Raw genomic sequence first — 21,840 nt, 5'->3', positions numbered from 1 at the left:
AACCTGTTCCGTAATCCTTGCAAGCTGGTGTTCCTAGGTCTCAGGCTGCTCCCCCTTCTGTGTTAGCATACATCAGGATTCTCAGGACAGAGAAGCATCGCATGCAGTACTTTCCCACTAAATACCTATAACTAACACACCAGTGTTTCTACTCCTTCCTAATCCACAGGTAGTTTTAGAAAGTCTTGTGTGTTGGTCAGCTAGGAAGGAAAGGAGTAGAGACAAGAAGGAGCATATGCAGGGAGCTCTATTTCAGTGGAGCTTGATTTTATTTTCCTGTAGTCTCTGCACTGTGACTTGTTTGCTTGTTGCCTTTAATCTATGTGTCAGCATTATACACTCCAGGTTACTGCTAAATAGTAGTCCTTTCAGCTAGTCTGTAACAAACTTCTTGCAGTCTGTAATGATGTACGGTGTGGATCAAGGCCTGTACTGACCATACAAGTCCAAAGAATTAGTAGCTGATATAAGAAGCAATCATAATTGGGCAAACCCATTTTAGTGAGACTCGGTGTACAACCCCTAGCATAACTAAATGTGGCTTATCACCAATTTTAATTATTGGAGACTGAGCTTTTCTCTCCCTCTTTCCCTGTCAAATGAAATTATCAGATTTTTCCAAAGTAATGAGTCTGATAAGCTGAGGTGTTATATCAATGACAAAAGATCAGGATTTCTGTTTTAGATGTACTTAGGAAGAGGCAAAACTGTAGGGTGATTTTTGTTGTTAGGGTTTTTTTTATGATTCTTAGTGTGTGTTTCTAGTCAGAAGAAAAAATGTTCCCAAAGATGCTGTTTTGTGATACAAACAGAGCCAGATTTTGCAAATAAGAGACCCTACCAACTACTCAACATTTGCAGCTTAATTTTATTAGGAAGTCAGCTGCCCATTTGCTTCACACAGGTATCCAACTATTAAGATCTTCCTTCATGTCTGTTTCCCTTCCCATTACAAAAACAATCTAATCATGCTAGTTTAAGTCTTACTTTTTAAAAATTTCTTTCTATGCATAGTTCTTCATAATTAGTTGATATAGGAAACCCACTTGGAAAGGACACTGTTTAAAAAACAGCATGCCAGAATGTTTATCTGGCCTTGGGCTGCAGGAATCAGAGGATGGATGAATATCCTGCAGTTGTTTTGGCCATGATTATATCGTGGATGGCAGGTTGCCAGTAGCAACTGCAGTAAAAGGTCCAGAGTGTCAGTGTCTTCCTCTGTGTGATAAAACAGAGAACATTTGCACTTTCTGAACTGTTTCAGGGAGGATTTGTGGCAGATTTTGGAGGACTTGAAGTGGTGAGAGATGGAAGTAGATAAGCTGCTTGCAGGTTGTATGCCAACCTGTCCTTCTGTTGGCTCCTTCAGGCCTGACACCACTGACACTTTTTTTGCCCTTCTTTCTAGAACATTTAAAAGAGAAGCTGGAGGAATACATGGTCCGTTTTGCCAAAGTGAGGATTGTACGTACCAAGAAACGAGAAGGGCTCATTCGGACCAGACTGCTAGGAGCCTCGCTGGCTAGAGGAGAAGTCTTGACATTTCTGGATTCCCATTGTGAAGTCAACGTGAATTGGCTGCCTCCCTTGCTTAGTAAGTGTATGAGCGTTTAACAGCCATTAAAATTAGAGCATAGAGCATAGCTTAAGCAATCAGAAGCCATGTCCCACAATAAGCAGGACATACACTCTGTAGAAGTGTTTGGAGCTCTGCTGCAGTGTCTGAAGAGTCAGCATGAGAGAGAACTCAGAGAAATGTAAGCAGCTCCATTTTATAGTTCTTGTGACTAAAGAACTGATAAAATTTTGAAGTGTCACTTTGGTCTATTAGTTACAATTTGTTTTATTATTACGACTACTAAATACACTACTAAATTTAGTATTATGCTGTGCCCTTACTATACACCTGAAAACTTCTGTTATGCAGGTATTCTTACTCCTTCTTAGTCCTTCACATTCCATTAAAACAGCCTTTGCTGTAAATATATCCAAGACCTCAGAGTTAAATCCAATAACAACTGCATTCACAATAGGAAGCTCAGAAAGAATGATTTGCCATTGAATGCTTTGCTGGATTCCAGCTGCAGCCAGCAGAGCTCCATTAGTCAAACGAATGGAAAGAATCAATTATTGTAGTCTAGGATTTCACTTCAGGAAACAATGTTCTCTTTTCTACACACCTGACTACATGCAAAGTGCATGTGCTTTGCAAATAAGTGGTTTTTTGCTAGCAAAACCAACATTTCTGAGTTTACTATTAAATAAATTTTTATTAATTAAAAGAGTATGTCGTAAGTACATGACAGGATAGGGTTTCACCAATTAATGTTTATTGTTTCTTGAATTTTGTTGCTGGGGCTCTTTGGCCACACAATATGCTGATAAAGCATTTGCAGACAAGAAGAGATGCTATTCTGCTAATGAACTATCACTTGAGACCATAAAAAAAAATACTAGTAACTGTTTTTTCTTCAGACCAGTAACAAGATAATACACAAAATTCCAAATTTATATCCTTTCTAGGTTCCATATCAAATTACTCATACAGTCTTTCCCCTCATTACCACTTTGTCTGTAACCACAATATCAGCATTTTTAAAAATAACCTCCATGTCTTCATACAAAACCCAAATGGCATAAAGGAGCAGAGGGAAATACGGGTTTCAACAAGCCTTCCACAAGCAGCCCTGACAAGTAGCCATTAAACACTCTGAACTACTCTACATATACAGCCACCTTTTCTCTGCTTTCTGATTTTGCCCCACTGCACATAATACGTTGCCACTAATGAAAAAAATCTCAAGAAGATTCACTCTTGTCCTCTGAAATCTTTTGCTAGGTTACTGCAGATGAGATGTAACCCTTCTATTTTGCTAACTTAGGACATGGGAAAATTGTAAATTGCAAAAACAGTTCCTTTTCTTGCTTTCTTGTCTGAAATGAAGGTACATCTGACTGGGTTTCACCCTATAAAAACTCAAAAATAAATAGTCACAAAGGATTCATAATTGTAGTTAGTTTGCAGTTGGGTATTGAACTGATGATTGCAACCCTCAGCCTCAAGACAGAAAACTGGAAAGATGAGAGAAGCTTCATCAGAGACCAAGTCACAGTTCTCCTTAGTTCTCAAATGGAATGAGGTCTTTCTCATTCCACATACAGCAGAAAGACTCATAACTAACCAGGCAAAGGATCTAGAAATTAATCTTGAGGAATATTGGAGCCCAGAATCAAGAGATTTTATTTTGAAAGGAAAAGTAGAGCACTACATGAAGGACAAATAGAGAATGAACACTAGTATATTTACAGATGCCCTGTGCCCTGTTTTCCTAAGGGGATGAGAGAACTTTCTCATAACCATTAGGTGGCAAATATTTACTGAAATCAGATGACACCTGGCTACTAAGAAGAGTAAAGTTAACGTATTTTTGCAAGTGTTTATCTAAAGATCTGTCTTGTGATTCACTTAGCACTGCATGTGACTGAATGTCATTCAAGGAAACCACAACAGAGGGTATATTAGGTATTTACTGCTTTGAAGCTGCCCTATTTTAGCTTTGATTGCATCAACCATGTGTAGTGAAAATTCCTCAATAAGAGTACGATTCAGCCGTGGTCTGAAGACTGGTAGACTTCGCTGAGAGGAGCAGCAGTTTCCACTGTTCCAAACAAGGTTTTGTTCAAAATGAGACCTTGAAAGTTAGAGGATGGGGAGGTGGTGAGGAAACCAAGAGCAATCACATAAAGATAATTCTCAAAGTTATTTAGTATCTAACTTATATTTTCAGAATTGACTATCACTTTTCAGACCAGAGGAAGACTGAGTTATTTCAGTACTTGTTAGGTATCTAAATAGCTTTGTGGAGCTGAGCCACAGTTGTTTTCAATGACAGTCCTTAGTTTTGTTTTCTTAAAAACAGGTGCAAAATGGCTTTTCTTTCTTTTCTTTAAGCTTTATTTATTCCATTTCTTTTAGTTAAATGGGTTTCTAAACCAAGATAAGCCACTCTGAGATCTCAGAGAGTTTTGCCTGATGTTCACTAAGCAGGCAGCTGTAGTCATGTAAAAATGTTGGCAAACACAGCTATTTGTTATCACTCCGCAGTAGTAGTATAAAGTCAGCAGAAGGAAAGATGTGACTTGGGCTCCAGCTGCTGTGGTTGAGGGACTAATGTGAAGTCACAGTTATCACAGATAAGAAACTGAGCAGCAAACCAGCTGAAAGATACAGGCACATCTTTCCTTCTGCTGATGTTGCTGCGGGAGCAGTAAGAGGGTAGATGAACAATAAATCAGTAGTGCCATAGGCTACCAGAACTAGGTTTGTAAAAACATATTTTTTTCCTGACCAAGACTTAAAACTATATCTTGATTAGATCATGCTTAGCAAGTTATCAAGACACCTGCTAGCTATAGCTGTCCATCTCTGCAACATTTAAATGATGCATTACTTGCCAGTGGGGAAACTGAGAGTACAAGTACTCGTACTTATGACAACTCAGATAACAAGACATAATTTGCTGATCAACTCAAATATTGTCACTATATGTAATCATATATTTAAGCAGGAAAATAAGAGTATTTGCAATGTGGCATTGCTACTTTAACCAGGCCAATTTGAAACAAGCACTTAAAATTAAGGGGGTGTGTCTTTCTCACAAAGATAAAACCTATATTTTTGAGATAGGGACTTATCCAATATTGAAAACTTCTGTTTATTGCCATATATGCACACTCTTCTTGATACTAAAAGTGCTGAATTCAAATATATATGTATATGTTGCCTAAAATTGCTAGGGAGAAAGCTCTGAGCAATGTTTCCTCTTGTTCCCAGGATTTCCCTCATATCTGCAAGATTTTTGCATGTACAATGATGCTTATCTGTCTGTTCTTCCCTTTATCTGCAGCATATGTGCATTGAACTAATGCATGGAAATTTTCAGACCAATAGGAATTTGTGAGAGGATGATGAGTAGAGACAACCAAAAAGAAACTGTAAAGCATTTCAGCTGTGGCTTTCAGTGTCTTGCATTAGGAGCAGGTGGCATAAAGAGCAGCAGCTGGCAAAGGCAGCTGCGTGTTTGCATCTGTAAAGCTATGATACTAGCACTCTTGTGAAATGTAAGCTAGCCCTACAGTCCTTTTTTCTGTTTCCTAAACTTGTATTGGGGCTACATTTAAGCCTAAGAAGTATGTATACAAAATTCATTATTTTAGGCATAATGAAAAAAACATCGAGGCTGCATATTTGATTGCCTTTTGGTGTGCACAACTACAAACACTCTGGTTTCTTCAAAAGTCAAGATTTTCCTGTCATTCCTCATCACCTCTAAAACATTTTTGGGGCTGAGAAGTAAGTTCTGCAGAAGTACACAAGAACGAGCAGGTAAGCATCATCTTACTTGCAAAATTCTTGCAGATTGTAGAAATGCAGACTGGGATTGATTGTTTGGCATTGCTCAAATAATTTTCTCCCTGGCACTCTCTGCATGTGACTTGGAGATTTCCAATCCTTCAGTCTATTTAAAGGCAGTGGCTTTTAAAGATCAAGAGAAGGATGCTAATGTATTATGAGTCTACCTTTGACCTGCTCCAGCCAAATCAATCCCATTTGGTTTCTCTCCTCCAATCAATTTAGAAGGAGAGGATGAGAGACAGATTATTATTAGCCCTGTAGCTATTAGCAGGACCATCACAGGAAAAAGATTATCTAAAAATGACTTTACATAATGATTACAGATAACACTACACAGTATACCAGTGAATGTAATTATTTTTGGCCATAGCAACACTAATGCAGCTATTATGTCTGAGATGAGTTTCCTAGAATTTTGTGAGAACCTGTGCTTTAAATCTTTTTCACTTTTAAAGGATAAGGATGTAAAAACCTGCTGAACTTCGAGGCACAGTAATTTCTCACCAGGAGTCAGCATTGTTCCCCCATTTGGACAGTCTCTAAACAACAACTGACAATAAATATGAAAAATATAGATGTTTTCCTGAAAAAAAATCTTTTTTCTTAATTTCAATCCTTCAGAAACAAGGAAGCAGAATCTGTATTATTAGTCATTACACCAGTAATGACTAAGCCTATCTAAGTGATCATTTCACTCTCAGCCCTCTGATTTTTTTATTTTTTTTTTTTAGGGTATTATCAAGCACCAGTGAAATCTGGTCCTTAAAAACAAAAAACAAGTTTTCCACATAGGCCCTACAATGTATTGTATTTTGTAAAGAATCTAGGCTACCATTCAGAGAAAAAGCTTTATTACACTTGCAATTCTGAGATTTTGTTTTTTCAAGGATTCACAGAGAGTTTTTCTACTGTCCTTCCATGCTAGTGAAGCTACAAATTTTCCCTGTACTTCCTCATTTCAAACCATTATTCTTCTGCCTAGTTCTTGCAGTTGGAATATCTTCTTTACTTTTCTTTCTTTTCTGAGAAGCTCTAAGGGATTAAGCAATAGGATTCTCCAAAAGAGATTCAGGCTCACCCTGCCCTTATACTAAAGATGGGAATTTGATTTAACCTCATAGTTCTAATTTAAAAAAAAAAAAAAAAAAAAAAAAAAAAAAAAGAAACTCCCTTCTTTAGAAAACAGGTGGGTAAGAATAATACTGCAGGGCCTTCTTTATATCTCAAAGATTGGTACAAAAAAGGACACAAGCCCTGTTTTGTTCATCATGTTGGAGTTTGCCTTTAATTTGTAGCACTTGATCTCAAAGCTGATGCACACTAGAGCCACAGGAACAGCAGCTGAATGGTTGCAAGGGCTGAGATTCACATTTAGGAACACAAATCTCTCTCACAGGAGCTTGCCATACACACTCCCCACAGCTGAAGGTGTATTTTTACATTTTGCTTGCTGGCTTGTTCCATAGCTGACAGATTGGGGACAGCTCAGAGTAGTAAAGTGACAGAGATATAGATGACTGGACTCCTGTGGCTCTCATAGGGATATGCTTCTCTTTAAAGAACTGTAAATGCTTCTAATCATTGCCCAAACTGCATTAAGTCCACTTCAGATAAAGGTTTGATACAGATTTGAAAAATGAAATTATTTGGGGGCCATAGGGAACAAAGCAAGCAATCTTCAAACATCAGAAAACCTGTGGGATTCACTTTGCAGTAATATGATAGATGGCTTGACTAGACATGCCGTTTCCTATTTTCTACTTTCATTTTTCAGACCAGATTGCACTAAACCACAAAACCATCGTGTGTCCTATGATCGATGTCATTGACCACAATCACTTTGGCTACGAGGCACAGGCGGGGGATGCCATGCGAGGAGCTTTTGACTGGGAAATGTACTACAAAAGAATACCGATTCCTCCAGAGCTCCAGAGAGCTGATCCCAGCGACCCCTTTGAGTAAGTAGCGATAAAAGGGAGAGTGGGAACATGAAGCAGAACAAGCAAAGAAGGTAACTATAGCAGAAGAATCCAAGCCCAGAAATTTCCTTGTAGGCCACTTTGTACTAATGAAAGGTAGTAGAAGCAAACAGCTTCTATACAGGTTTATAAAACCTCAAAACTAGGAAAAAGATCAGGGCAACAAGCTGTAGAATTCACAAGCTGTGCCTGGAAACACAAACCTTCCCCATCTTTTCTAGCCCAGTGGTTGTACATAAAAGAAACAGGCACATACTTGTAGTTAAGAGAAGGTATTAGCATTAGACAAGGAGTGAATGCAACTACAGTTATTCTGTTTATTCCACAAAACACTTCCTGAACAGACTTTAGTTTAATGTTTTCTTTGCTGGAGATTGATGTAATACATGCATCAATAGCTGAGTCCACATTCTGCCAGCAGATGCTTTGTTTATGACTGATGATATTTCTACTCTATGTATATTGCTGTAACTTAAACACAGGGCTGTCAAACCTGAATAGTGTCAAACTGATTTGTAAATAATTTTTGATAAGCCAGCATCCAATCCCAGTATCGTATAGATCAGCTCATTCACAGGAATGATCTTCTACTTTTCACAAAGGTAGATCCTTTTTTCTTTTCTTTTAATTATTCTAATGTAAGGATCAGCTAGGTTTAATCCTCATCAGCAGAGAGAGGACAGACAGACAGACATGGTTCAATGTGGCTTCAAGTCTCCAGATCTCTCACACAGCACTCAAACCAGCAGGGCTGGCAACAGGGCTGGCTCTGATGCTGTCAGTAGCCCTGGCTGAAACTCCACACTGCAGGTTTTGGCAGTTTAAAAACTCAGCATTTTCTCCTCCCCAAAACAAAACCTGGAAACAATAGCAACAGAAAACCTGTGTCTCTGGCCCAGACTCTGCACTATTTTGAAGTAATGGATCTGATTCATGCAGAAATTGACCCTTATATCCAGGGAATGACCACCTTTGTATAGGGGCAAGTAGGTAATTGCAGCATTCGGTGGGCTTATTTTCATTATTCTGCTTATTCCTTTTTACTTATCTCCATCTAGGCCCACCAGTCTTCATCTTGCATTGGTGTAAGTGCTGATGAAGTATTTTCCATTGGCTGCCAATCTGACCACTCCACAACATAGATGCAGCTAGTTCAATCACATAGTACTCCAGAGTTGCTAGAGCTTCCATTGCTCTTCCACAAGTCTTCCTGGTCCTCTGAGCAGTTATAATTTCTTGCCACCTACTGAAAGTCACCTAACACATTGTATAATTTGGTTCAGCATTCAAAGTTTGTATGTAAGTAAAACTTCTATATTGTCAGCTTAGCTACGGGGTTGCTTATCAGCTGTTTCACACATTTGCAGTTTGTAGTATGCACCTCTCAAAGACAAGAGAGTCCTGAAGGAGGTACTTGTAGGAAACTTTCTAGAACAGACAAGGCTTTATGCAGTACAGAACAGATGTGGTGGCTTTACATGAACTGTTGTTACGATCAGCATGGCAGCAGTTGATATCCAGCTTGCGCTGCCTGCATTTGTAAGACACACAGATAAATGACTTCACAAGGAACAACATATAGGACAATGCAACCTATAAATCTCTCGTAATCTGAGTAGTCATCTCCCAAGAAAGGTGGAGAGCCTTCCCAGTTCTTGCACAAATCAGCAAGAGTCTTTTTTTGTTTTCCCCATCACAGGATCCACATCAGAGCAGTGCAGGTGGAAAAGCAGCATTACACATGGAAACCACCATGTCCATTCCCACACATGGCAACAGGATTGAAGGCTGGCTGAGCTAGGATGATATCTTTGCTCAAAAGTACCCGCTGCCTAGAATGGTGAGGGTAAAGAGGTGTTTTAAATAATCAGTATGAATTTTGCTTAGGGGAGGAATTATTTTCTAATTCAATCAGTACTGCTTTTCTCCTAGGGCCTTCTCTGTTGATACCTCGAGCTTTTAATACCTTGCTTACAACAAGTATGGTAAACGTTACAAACCATTTTAGATATCGGCAATTTAATTGACCAAGAAGCTTCTATAGAATTAAAGAGACAGAACAGTTTTCCTTTAGGTGTATACGCACTAAAACTAGAAATGGTTTCAGCTAGCACTATAATTATTATGTTACTATTTTGTAAGCAGCAGGGACTTTTTTTTTTTATTTAGGTTAAATATTTTACTATTGGTATCTTAATAGCTTTATTTCTTGCCAGCAGCATCAGATCTGAGCTGATCCTTAATGAACTGGAAAATTGCCAGCATTTTTAGTAAAACACCAGCAAATAACGGGTACATGATCCAAAAATTGCGCTGATGAGGTTTTTTCCCTCACTTAAAATGCCAGCTCAGTATGTATGTTAAGCAGAAAAGGTTGCATCAGCCTAAGAAATAATGTACATGAAACCAGATCAAACTACAGAAGACTGAAGAGCAGTCATTGTACTATCTGAATGATACGTTTGTTTTCCATCTGATGATCAAAATACTGCTGCAGCAGACATCAGCAGTCTGACTCAACAAACTGAAGTGTTGTCAGGTAGGCTTTTGGTGTGACAGTAGCATGGAGCTTACTGAGCTCCAATGCCAGCTGAGCTAGTGTTTCTGGAATTAATTTTTCCCCACTTCTTCTTTAACTGTACCCCATTATGGTCAGTGTTTGACAGGTACTCTCCTGTTGGACACTATCTATCTGGACACAGTCTTTCAGTTCAGAATTCCTCTTGTGAAGAATCTAGACATTCTCATCCATTTGTGGTGTGAGCATGGGCATGGTTTATTGTTCATGCACCTGTAGTGCTGCCCAGGCAGCATCTCCACCCTTCGCTCTGACAGAACTTGAAGCTTCATTCCAGATGTTAACTTTTCCTGATGTACACCCACACACATTCTCAAGCCCTCTGCAGTTGTTCATGACAAGTAGCTTTACACCAAAATTTCACTTGATGACTTTAAGACTGTATAAGAAGTATACTCAGAAGCTTCCAGCCTGCCCAGTGTCAAATTCAGGTACAGATGACATACTAGCACCAACCTGGGAGTCACATGACAAATTTATAACTGCATTTGGATCAGGCTGCATTCATCTACAAAATTTAACATTTTGGTTCACATGTAGTTTGTCACTGGCCACACCAAGTTTCCCATAGGTTTCACTGAACCAAACTATAGTCATATAAAATGTATTTTCAGTTAAAGCTTGTGTGTGAATTATTGAATATTGCTGTATGCTCATTGCAGTGTTTAGGAAAGTTTAACGACTCTTCCACAAATGGATCTCATGTAGCCTTTAAGATTAGCTCTTTTTCTGAAAGATCTGTGTTGCTGTGTTTCAGGGTACATTGACTCCTTAGAGGCATGGAAATTGGACCTCACCCCTAATAATGTTGCCTTCCCATCCAGAGACTAAATCTGTGAACTTGTTGATTTTCCTTTTTCATGTGCCATGGAAACAACAGAAGTTTTATATTGCATTCAACTGATACGTCACACTTGCAGCTCATCACAGTTGGTTGTAGGGATTTTTCTCTTAAGATTCATGTACAACTGCCCCAATATATTCTGAGGGGGGCTTCATGCCATTTTGCTCAGATGCATTCAGGGTTGTGTAAATGACACAGAGCAAATTGTCATTCTGATGTACTGTGGGAAATTGTCAGACAATAGTGAAATTATCATCATGTCATGATGATGCTCACTGTCTTGATCCCAGGGTCAGTGATCATTCAGCAGAATTTGAGATGACTTGGGAAATTTTTCTCTAGTCTATAAGCAGGGAGGACCAGAGATACTTACCTCCTTTGTGGCAAGGATCACCTTGGCTTATTATCTCTCACTGGTTTGTTTCTCTGTCATGGCAGAGGTTTGGTAGCATGCCCTTATGGGACATATGGGTTTGGGATATAAGAGCATGCTCTTGTGTGGCTATTTCTTTCTGTGGTGCAAGCACTCTAGTCTCTGGAGGAATTTGCCTAACTCAAGCGATTGCCACTTAAACTAATAGGGTAACCTTGTTACTATAATGGACTGTGATATACAGCGTGTCAGTTTATATGATTTAATAGCCTGTCTGGACTAAAAGCTTCGTGGAAGTTTAAAGGAGAGGTTTGATATGCTCAAGCCTGCTGGGGATGACTGCTCTTTATTTCCTGGCACTTACATTACATCAATTCATGTTATCGCATGCCGGACATGAAAATGCTCATCGGTGTCCGTTCATGCCAGCAGCAACATATTTTTAACCAGATAAGAAAACATCAACAATTCAACTCAAAAAACTATTTTGGAGAACCACAAACTAATTGAGAGAATTAATATAGCACATATCAATTAAGGTAGGAAAGGGCTGCACAGCTCATCAGAGCAGTTTTATGGTGGTATAATGTTATGATATAGGAGAGAGGGAAAGGCACAGGTCAGACCAAACAACATTGCTATTGAATTGCAACTCAAGATGGAAATCCTAACCAATGAGAGAAGTGTTGTGCTACTTACTGGATTGTAAGACTTCTAGCACCTATGTAGGAAAGTTAGTAATTTTTGTTATGTGACCAGTCCTTACTCTCCAAGAGTTCCTTGTTTGCCTTCTGATATAGACCTGTCATCTCCAGACCTCCCTGAAGGGAGACAAAGCTGAAGAATCTTGTAATTCTAGCAAAGGACCAGAACAATGGTTTAGCAAATACTGGGCTAGCCAATGAAATAGAAGCAACTTCATAACCTCTGACACGGCATTCCTGCACTCAGTTTCCTATTTATAAATTAGGAATAGAATCACTCCACCATCGCAAAGCTACTTTGGGTATGAGTCTGGCAAAGGTTATAGAATTGAGGTCTTCCAGTAATAAGGGCCACTTATGGTTTATGGATGTACTTTTTGGTAAAATTTTGAACGTGCTTAAGGGGTGAAATTAGGTGATCAGTACATTTTTCTCTTCCTTTGCATCACAGACTCTCAACCTTGAATGTAATGCATGACCTTAATGTAGCCAGTTGTGTGTTAAATTGGAAGATTACTTGGGACTTTCTGTTGAATTGTGTATCTATAATCATTTTATTATTATGCAAGCTGTTGTCAGCCTGCTCTTTTATTTGAATTTGACATACTCTCAGAAATACTCTTTTTCTGCAGCTTCTTACTTTCAGTATTTATATATACTTTTTACAACATGTCGGTGCAAAGAAAGTCTTTGCTAAGACTGCATTTCAAATCTGACAAGTACTTTTACAATTTTTTGATCATTTTCTGAAGTTTAGAAAGTGCTTTGGACAATGATTTCTGTTCTATAGCTCCCAGTGCTTTATAGTCTGTGTCTTTTATGGCTGATTTCTGCCTATAAACATATTCATAAAATCTCTCACAACCAGAAACAAATGTCTATTTTTTTAAAGCCTGAGTATAATCTACTGTCTTGAACTATGCTACAGGAATGTTTGCTGCAAAGGCATAATTCTACAGAGAAGGAGTACCCAACCAGTGTGAATTTGTGTAATTTAAGCTCTTGATTTATTGTTTTGACAAGCTATGGTCTGTAGAAGACTGTTAGTGGAGATAACAATAGTGGAGATAACAATAGCTTTTACAAACTGCCATCCACCCATGGCCCCATGAAAATCTCAGAATTTTTTTCAGTGAATGCTGCCCCTAACACACCATTTATGACTGAAGATATGCATATTCAATCATTTTCTCCTGTCTTCAGTGGAATTTGAGTGTAGAGGTTCTATACAACCAGTACATTTTCTCTGAAGGGTAGTTCAGAAGGTAACTGCACAGAAAGTGTAATCTGTCAGAATAAAAAAGAAAAAAAATCAAGGACAAAAAGCTTCTGCTGGTATAATTTGTATAACCTCACAAGAGTCACTCAAGGAATTAGTTGAGTTCTACATGCTAGTTGAATTGGGTAGATTCAGGTTTGATACACAACTTTTCACTCAAGTTGCTAGTGGCTCATGCCTCCCAAGAGAAAAGAGGACTACTTTTGTTCATAATGCCTTGATGCTGCAGTGCCAAAGTAGCTGTGGTTTTTTGCTTCTGTGGAAACTCATATTTCCAATTTTCTTTCACACTTGGAGTTTCATGGTTAGCATAAAAATGTAAACATCTTGAATGTAATGTTTCTAGAGCTGTTAACCTGCTACTTCACACAAGTATTAACTATAGAGCTTGATAGTCTATGTGTCCATATGCTGGGGCAGATTCATAGAGTGGGTCACCAAAACTACCAATAATTAGAAAACTAAGTAGTTTCTGGACATGAATTTAATATTTCTTTACATAAAAAAGACTGGGATGATGGCCAAGAAGACAGAGATATGTTGCTCAATGCATACAGGTGAGCTGCTTAACGCTATCAGCATGCTGTTAATACAGATGACTTGGCTTTCAAAATTATAAAAACATGCCTGAACAATTTTCCATGAAGAAAAATCACCCTTTTAAAATATTTTTTTATGGTTTTAATTGTATATTTTCAAGCCATTTTCTCTAGAACTTTCATGCAGAATTTGGTGACACCTATTGGTACTAAGAAACAGAAAAACAACACCCTTCTATTATATTTTATTGTGTTTACCAGCATAAAGTCGGGAGCAACCTCTGCACCCACTTCCATTTCTGTTTGTTTGTTGTGGTGGTTTTTTTAAAGCATGACCTATTGCTATCTAAAGGCTCCATCTAGTGCTACAGTTGCTTCCAACAGAAGAGAGAACAAAGACTAAACTGACTAATTTTGTCAGACCCCTCTGTGCCAAACCGTTTCCAAATCTGTACATAGATGCAAGTTCCATATATGCTCATTGGCTCAAGTTTACTAATACACTTCAGCGTTTGTCCAGTACAAGCAGTTGAGGTTGGGGGGTATGTGTGCGTGTCATTTCCCCCTTACTCTACAAGGTCTGCCAGATACTCCACAGTATCACAGTGCTTTTCTTCCTTTCCCCTCCAATGCCCATGGTTCTTTTTTCAGAGGCAGCATCAACCAAGCATGACATAGAAGCATCTTCACCTGCCAATACACCTGCCAGTATACCTTCTGATTTTTTGTCTACATAGAATAATTCTGATTGTCCAGCTGTCTTGGTGTAGGACCCCATTACCCCTGAGATGAAGAGATTTTTCTGGTTTCCACTCTGAAGAAATTAAGCTGCCAATGCAGTGTGGGCTGGAAGAACGAAAAGAAGGGGCTGGGAAGAAATTTACATATAGTCAGTGTTTCAGTACTATTCTTATGATATCTAATGAAAAACTTTGTTGCTACAGCTTTAACCCCTTTATATTTTGTTATGTACAGTGTACACTGGGAGAAGACCTTTAAAGTACTTGAGGACTCATGTCAGATCAGTTTATTGTTAATTTTCAAGTAAATTATCTTTTTTTTCTTTCAGTTTTTCTTAATGAGTCATGTTTTTTAGATCTCTGATTATTATCTTTGCTCTCCTCTGAACTTATTCTACACTGAGAGAAGATGCTGCACCAGCCAAAGCCTTATCATTGCCTAGTAGAATAGGCAGGTGACTCTGCCTGTTTCAGAGGCTATGTTCCTGTTTATATTTCCTTGACATTGTTGATTCATGCCAGGCTTCTGCTGTGGTGTCACCTCAACATCATTTTCTGCAGAACTGGTATCTAGCCAGGTGTTTATCATCCTCCTCTTGTAATTCAGATTTTACATGTTTGAAGGCCAGGCATTTGTCTTCATATCTATTTGAAGTGCCATGTCCAAAAAGGTGATCTGTCTTCATTATCCCTAGATCAGTCTGATACTTTGTAGCTGAACATTTTGAATTTTATCTTTTTTGCCTTTGTTTACTGCACTTCTCCAGTTTTCTAAGATTTTAAAATTCTGATTAACCCTCTAGTCTTTACAGCCTATTGCAATGTTATTTGAGCTCTGTTTGAGGTTCGTGCAAATGACAAACTCTGTTCTAAATTGTGATTGTAAGAATGTCTGTTTGGTCCATGCCAGAAATCAAGATTTGCGAAGTCTCTGGCTTTCCAACAATACATCCAGTGGTTCCTCCATTTTCTCAGCCAAAAATGCAGCATGTAGCACTTCTGTGGCCCTGGAAAATTTGTCAGATTCAGAAGCCTTGCTTCCTGCTGAGCAAACCTTTATCAAATGGTACACAAGACTTCCTTCACATACTCTAGATGGCGTCAGATTTACAGCACAATGGCAGCTGACTCTTCAGGTCCCTTTCCAGACCTGAGACCAAGATCTAGGACGTCACAGGCCTGTGTTCCAAACTGATAGAGTTATGCACAAAGCCCTGTTTAAAGCTTCACAGAGTAGGGTTGCTGAATTGCACCATGCAGGTTTTTAATGCAACACTGAACTGAATCAGATGAAGGCCAGTGCAGATACTGTCTTGAGACAATTTCGATTTTGATTTTGGATTATAGGTGATTGCTTTTTAATAATGGCTATCAGTAGTTTTTGCATCTCTCTGCTAGTCATTGTCTTTTCCAGATTTCTGTACTTGTTAACGCTGGCAGTTATCTGTGAATCAGATCTTTTATCTGAGACTTGAGTGAGAAAAAGAGTATTAATACAAATTTTGTTTGAAATATTAGGAGAGTTCAGTATAGGTATTGACATGATGAGGACCTTAGAAATAAGACATGCAAGATCACATTCTGAATTATCCCCAGACACACTAGCATCTGTTTTCTTTTCATGTAAGTAACCAAAATATCGTTATTCTAGCTGGAAGACAAGTTTTGTCAAGAGGCAAAGGCAAATGCCTCCAGCAACCTGTGAGGTTGAAATTATGATAAACACTCCAAATTTTGCTGTGTTAGTTTATTTATAAAATGCTATGCATATCTTTTGAGAGACCAGGAACAAATGAGGCTCAAAACAGATGACATTTGTTGTCCCATAAACTGCCAAGACAGTGTCCTTTATTAGGAAACAAGATTCATATATCAGCTTTGCTCATTTCTAAAAACTCCTATTTTCTTTGTGGGAAAACACCGTATAACTCTCTCTTCAAGTGAATTATTTGTCAAATCAACCTCTGATGTTTTCTGTTGTTAAGTTGGTGTGTAAGCGCTGGAAAGGTGCTGTAGGCATTAAACCACATGTCTGTTTACCCCTACAGAGAATGAGGTGCCTGCAAGGAGAGAGGAGACCACACTGCCTCTGCTCTCCTGGTTCTCCAGCAGAAAGTTTAGCTGATTCTGCAGAACTTGCTTGGCTTTTTTGTGCTAGGGCAAATAACCACTCTGTTTTCACATGAGTACAAATGACCTGTGGACATGTAGTGAATTAGGAGTGAAAGAGATGGTGATAAGCCAGGAGCACAGTGGGAGAACAGTAACAACATTTTTCCCTTTCAAAGCATTGTGAGCATGCAAAGGACCTCTCAGAGTACCGGAGGAAAAGGTAAACAATGGGGAAGAAAGTAGTTTGGAGCAGTATTTTCAGACCAATGTCTGGGGACCTCGGGATAGTGGTTTCGAAGAGACTCCCAGAAGGTGCTGAGGGAGAGCAAACTTCTCAGCCCACAGGAAATGTTTCAAGCCCCCAGCTCACTGCTTTGCAGTAGGTTTTAATGCCTAGCCCATTTTGTAAGTGATTCTTTTTGACAGAATGACAGTTTAAACAGCAAAACTGTTCAAAGCACAGTCTTTCTTTGTTCCTGACTTCTTCAAAGGGCATTCAGGGAAGAAGAATAGTCCTTTGTTAGTTGTAGTTGCAATATGTATAAGTAGTTGATATAGCTAAATCATATGGACCCTGTTATTTCAGGGGTGTTCTCATTTGACCTTAAATCAAGCAGCATACCAAAACAAGGAAAATATTATAAATACCCAACTAAATTGTGTTAATATTTACACTTTATATTATCGTAATTGTTTGCATTTCCATTTCTACTGAATAGGGATATTATTATTATTCTATAGAAGAGTGATGTTAAGAGACTTGATTGCATTTTTTGTAAATTACAAGATTTTATTGCTGTTGCAACCAACTTCCAGTATGAGTTCCTATAATGACAGTTTAAGAGATTCATAAATCTCTTAACAGTATTGTGACTGTCTCAATGGAAGTTGTAATACTTTAAGAACATTCATCTATCTACTGGAAGGTAATAACATGCTCATAATTTCTGTAGGCAGGAAAGGACTCAAAACTTGTCAAAATGTGGTTATTGGGATGACTGAGACTCTACATTTTTTTTTATACTGCTTTTTTTTTAATGTGGTATAACAGAATACCAATCAAGCATTTTTAAAATAGTTGATGACATGTGGTCAGGTATTAGAAAATACGAATTTGATCACCTATTTAACTTTTTGCCTTTTTACTTTCATTAAGAGCTTTTTGAACATGAAAGTTTCCTAAGCTTTGTGGGCACAGCTGACCATAGGCTGTAAGAATGTCTGTGGCAAGGAAAGCTGATAGATGGGCCTTAATGGCAGACAGATTTCATCTGTCTCATCTAATGCTTATTAAGAAATCTAACCTCAGTTAAATCGTATTATACAAACCTTCAATTGTATCAAGGACTGCCAAATAGCTTTTTCTGCAGTAATTACTGGACTTACATCTCCACCTACTGGCTGATGGGGCAGAGTCCCATTCAAATAGTTTAAATTAAATCCAAGTAGTTTTGTCTATAAAAGCTTTTCTTATGATATTAAAATCATTTACGGCCACAATTTTCAGGGGAAGGTTGTTCAAAGTTGTTTGGCCACGTATATAATGAAACCACTGACTTAAAACTCGTGGACCTATGCATATTAGCCTAGGTCTTAATAAAGAAAATAAGATAATATTTTTAAATCAGAAAAAAAAATGTATTTAAACCCACCTACAGATCCTTGCAGTGAAAATGCACGAGGATGTACAGGAGCCAAGCACACAGTAAACCTGTAGAAAATTATTCCCATGTAACTCTGTAAAGCTTAATGGCATAACATGAATGACGTCACTAGAGATTTTTTTTTAAAAGAAACAAAAATCTGTTGTAGCAAAGAATTCAGACAGCTGACCCACAGGGTGATTATCAGTGTTGGCATCCAGCAGAAAAAAAAAAAAAAATTAAAAAAAAAAAAAATCTCAATAACAGTTTAGAGGTTAGCAAAGATAAGAGGCTGAAATTTAGTAACAACAAGTTCAAAGTCAAAGTGGACTGATAATGATACTTTCTTTCAGAATAGATTTAATCCATCGGTGAAGTAGAGGAAGAGAAATGCTGTTTATAAAAGCTTATGATCATAGACAGCGACAACTCTCCAGTGTCGTACGAGGAGCGGCTGAGGAAACTGGGGTTGTTTAGTCTGGAGAAGAGGAGGCTGAGGGGAGACCTCATCGCCCTCTGCAACTACCTGAAAGGAGGTTGTAGAGAGCTGGGGATGAGTGTCTTTAACCAAGTAATAAGTGATAGGACAAGTTGCACCAGGGAAGGTTTAGACTGGATATTCGGAAGTATTTCTTTACAGAACGGGTTGTTAGGCATTGAAATGGGTTGCCCAGGGAGGTGGTGGAGTCCCCATCCCTGGAGGTGTTCAAGAGGCGGGTTGACATAGCGCTTAGGGATATGGTGTAGTTGGGATCTGTCAGTGCTAGGTTAACGGTTGGACTAGATGCTCTTCAAGGTCGTTTCCAACCTAGATGATTCTGTGTGATACAGCTGGAAAAAGGGCAAATACAATCCTGGAGCTTACTTTGCTGTAGCCTTTGGCCCTTCATGATTACAGAATATTTCAGAATCTCAGCTGCCCCCTACTCTGTTTCCTCACAAATCAGGATATCAACTCCTCTCAGCCTCAGATGGAATCTGTCATGCTTCTGTTGTCTTTTAGACACTACAACCTCTTTTTCATTTCCCCAGGGAGAAGGGGAGAACGTAGAATAAGCAGACACAAAATTACAGCATACAGGGTTTTTTTACACTTCAATTTTCTCTGAAGATTTTGCTTTCTCATTCTTTATGATGGGGCATTCACCTGTGAGAGCTGATGTTATGTTCTCTCTACCTGCACCTTAAAATCTTTTGAGTGACATTTCTACTTAATTTCTGCTTAATTAGCAAGTTTCTGGCTTCAGAAAGCTTCCTACTAAAGATACATTGGTGAAATCTTAACTATTGTGAGGAATTTTAAGTACACAATCTTCCTAGTAGTCATATAAAGAATAAATACAGTGCAGTGCATGGTGAAATTTGAAATCTGATGCTTGGGCTGAGTAACAGTAACTCTCCCATACACACACTGTTAGTTTTAGGAAGAGTCAGTTTAGATCAGATGCCCCATCAGGTGCATCTACAAAAAAAAGTCGTAAGAGCCACTTAGACTTAAGTATCTTTTTCTACAGAAGTTCATGTCAAACAGTGCTAGAATTCGGATGCTAAATGAAGTAGATTTCTTCTAAATATTTTTTTGCTCTGAGCAATTTCTTCAAATAGTTACAGAAATAACACAAAATAGGAGCGTGCTCTGTTGGAAAAACAGCTGTTACCCAGCTGGAAAAGAAATTTTCCAGAAATGTGGAAGATAACTGAAAGACGCTTGAAAGGCACTTTACTCTGTATCTATAAACAGTAAGCACCAACAGAAATATTAATTACCTAGGGAGATGATAGCTGTAGTTCTCAAGATAGCTGATTATTGAATGGATTCATTTGACTCAGATAAAGCTAATTATGAAACTTTATTAAATGAATTAAATGTAAATTTCTGCATATTGTGACATTTTGAATGTAATAGAGAATCCAAAATACCCCGAGAGCAGAATTGAAGCAGAAAGATGTGGAGTTCAACCCATCAGCAGGACTAGAGGGCTTTCTGCGGCTTGACAGCAGCAGAGATGATGCCTCAGATCTCTGAAAATGCTGTTCTTTCTGGAAATGAATTGAACACACCTAAGCAGTCAGGTGGTTTAAAAATATTTGATCTGTCAGATAACTCCTGGTCTGTTGCTAAAGAGAAATCACATCCTGGTTCAGTCTTCATTTCAATGGCCTTCTTCAGCCTTTTCTCATAAAATACCAGATCTGTAATTCCTCTGATTGTTTGGCACAGCTCTAAGTTTAGTTTCATTTCTCTTTTTTTGAAAATAGCAGACCATATTTGTATGCGGCGTCGTGGTGCATGCAATCCTCAGCAGTGCTATTGATCTATATCTGCTGGAAAGATCTCTGCTAATAGGTCTTAAAGTTACGTTTGCCCTTTCCAAAACTTATCTGATACTTGTTTCATCCATTCCTGAACTATCTGACCTTGCATATCTCAGATACTTAGAACAGCTATTCTTGCAAAAGTTCAAATGATCCACTCTTGGTTCTGATGAGGTCATGGGCACACGTATGGGAAAGCAGCAAGACGAGATGTATTTGAAAGATTCTCTGAGAACTTTGATGTTGCTTTTCCAATACTTGAGTCCATTTTCATTCAAAATGCGTTGATGTTTTTTCACTTCCGTTTCTAATGAAGCCTGAAATTAACATAGCTTTTTTGTTTATTTTCTTATTTGCAACAACATTGTTGATAGTAATAGCTCAGCACTGGTAATAGTTCTCCTAGATAGAGGCAGAAGTGAAAAGTATTTTGCATAGGTCCTGTATGTTTGGAAAAGGAGTGTTCTGCATTATTTGATCTTTCCTGATATAACTATTATTTAACGTCTCTACATTTAAACTACTATTTGTCTGGGGGAGAGACAATCCATGTGAATCTGAACTCCTTTGTAGCATCACTTTACCTTAACACAGATGCTGTTTTGTTAAAAAGCTTAAGTAAACACATTAATTTTATTTTTGTGATTTAATTTTCTTATTGTGATTTGCATGTATAATAGCATGGAAAGCACAATACATTTTTAAGGGAAGAATTATAGCAGTTACTTATTCTGAAATTTCTGAAAACCACAGATGAGCATATATTACTGGTGAGCAAGATTTTAGTAAGTAAATTTTACCAGCTGCAAGTGTGACAGGGATGACTAGCATTTTGATATTCAAGATACACCTTGAGAGTTCTGGTGTCGTGTATATTTGCTATCTGTTTAAATAAACTCTGTGTTAGCCATACGGTCATAGTCTGTTAATATTTACTTTGGAGAATTCTGCCTTTCTGAGCCTTTTTTGTCTCTCTCTGGTTTCTGTCCCTGTAAGAGTAATGTTAACAGTATACACATCCTTCGAGAAATATGATAGTAATGGAAAAAGTAAACTTCGGTGTCCTTAATCCATTTTTCAAAGTTAGGTATTTCAAACTGAAGAATGTACTGCTTTTGGAGATTCTCTTATTGGGACTCAAAAAAATCTGTAGATTATAACAATAGCTGGAGTAATAGCTCATCACAGTGCCAGAGGCAGGGCTGGTAACTGATGTGCTGTCAGATTTGTTAGCTAAAACAGACTCCTGGGGATTTTCATGACAGTTTTCCTTTCTGTACATTTGATATTCCTTATTTCTGAATTATTCAGCATTGC

At 38.2% G+C, this 21,840-nt stretch overlaps 1 protein-coding gene across 3 annotated transcripts in view; it reads left to right on the top strand.

Annotated features, from left to right (window-relative positions):
* Positions 1-21,840, top strand: part of GALNTL6 (polypeptide N-acetylgalactosaminyltransferase like 6) — a 508,624-nt gene that overhangs the window by 423,312 nt on the left and 63,472 nt on the right. For 2 of the 3 annotated variants that reach the window (XM_074866464.1, XM_074866465.1), the window contains exons 5-6: positions 1,409-1,594; positions 7,191-7,374. In XM_074866464.1, coding sequence (XP_074722565.1) covers positions 1,409-1,594; positions 7,191-7,374 — 370 coding nt within the window. The remainder of the gene's footprint in view (positions 1-1,408; positions 1,595-7,190; positions 7,375-21,840) is intronic. The other variant, XM_074866466.1, reaches the window with a different exon arrangement.

The sequence above is a fragment of the Strix uralensis genome, chromosome 4 (genome assembly GCF_047716275.1).
Source record: "Strix uralensis isolate ZFMK-TIS-50842 chromosome 4, bStrUra1, whole genome shotgun sequence".
Lineage (NCBI taxonomy): Eukaryota > Metazoa > Chordata > Aves > Strigiformes > Strigidae > Strix > Strix uralensis.
The sequence above is the reverse complement of the archived record's forward strand: the minus strand, read 5'-3'. Positions and strand labels throughout refer to the sequence as shown.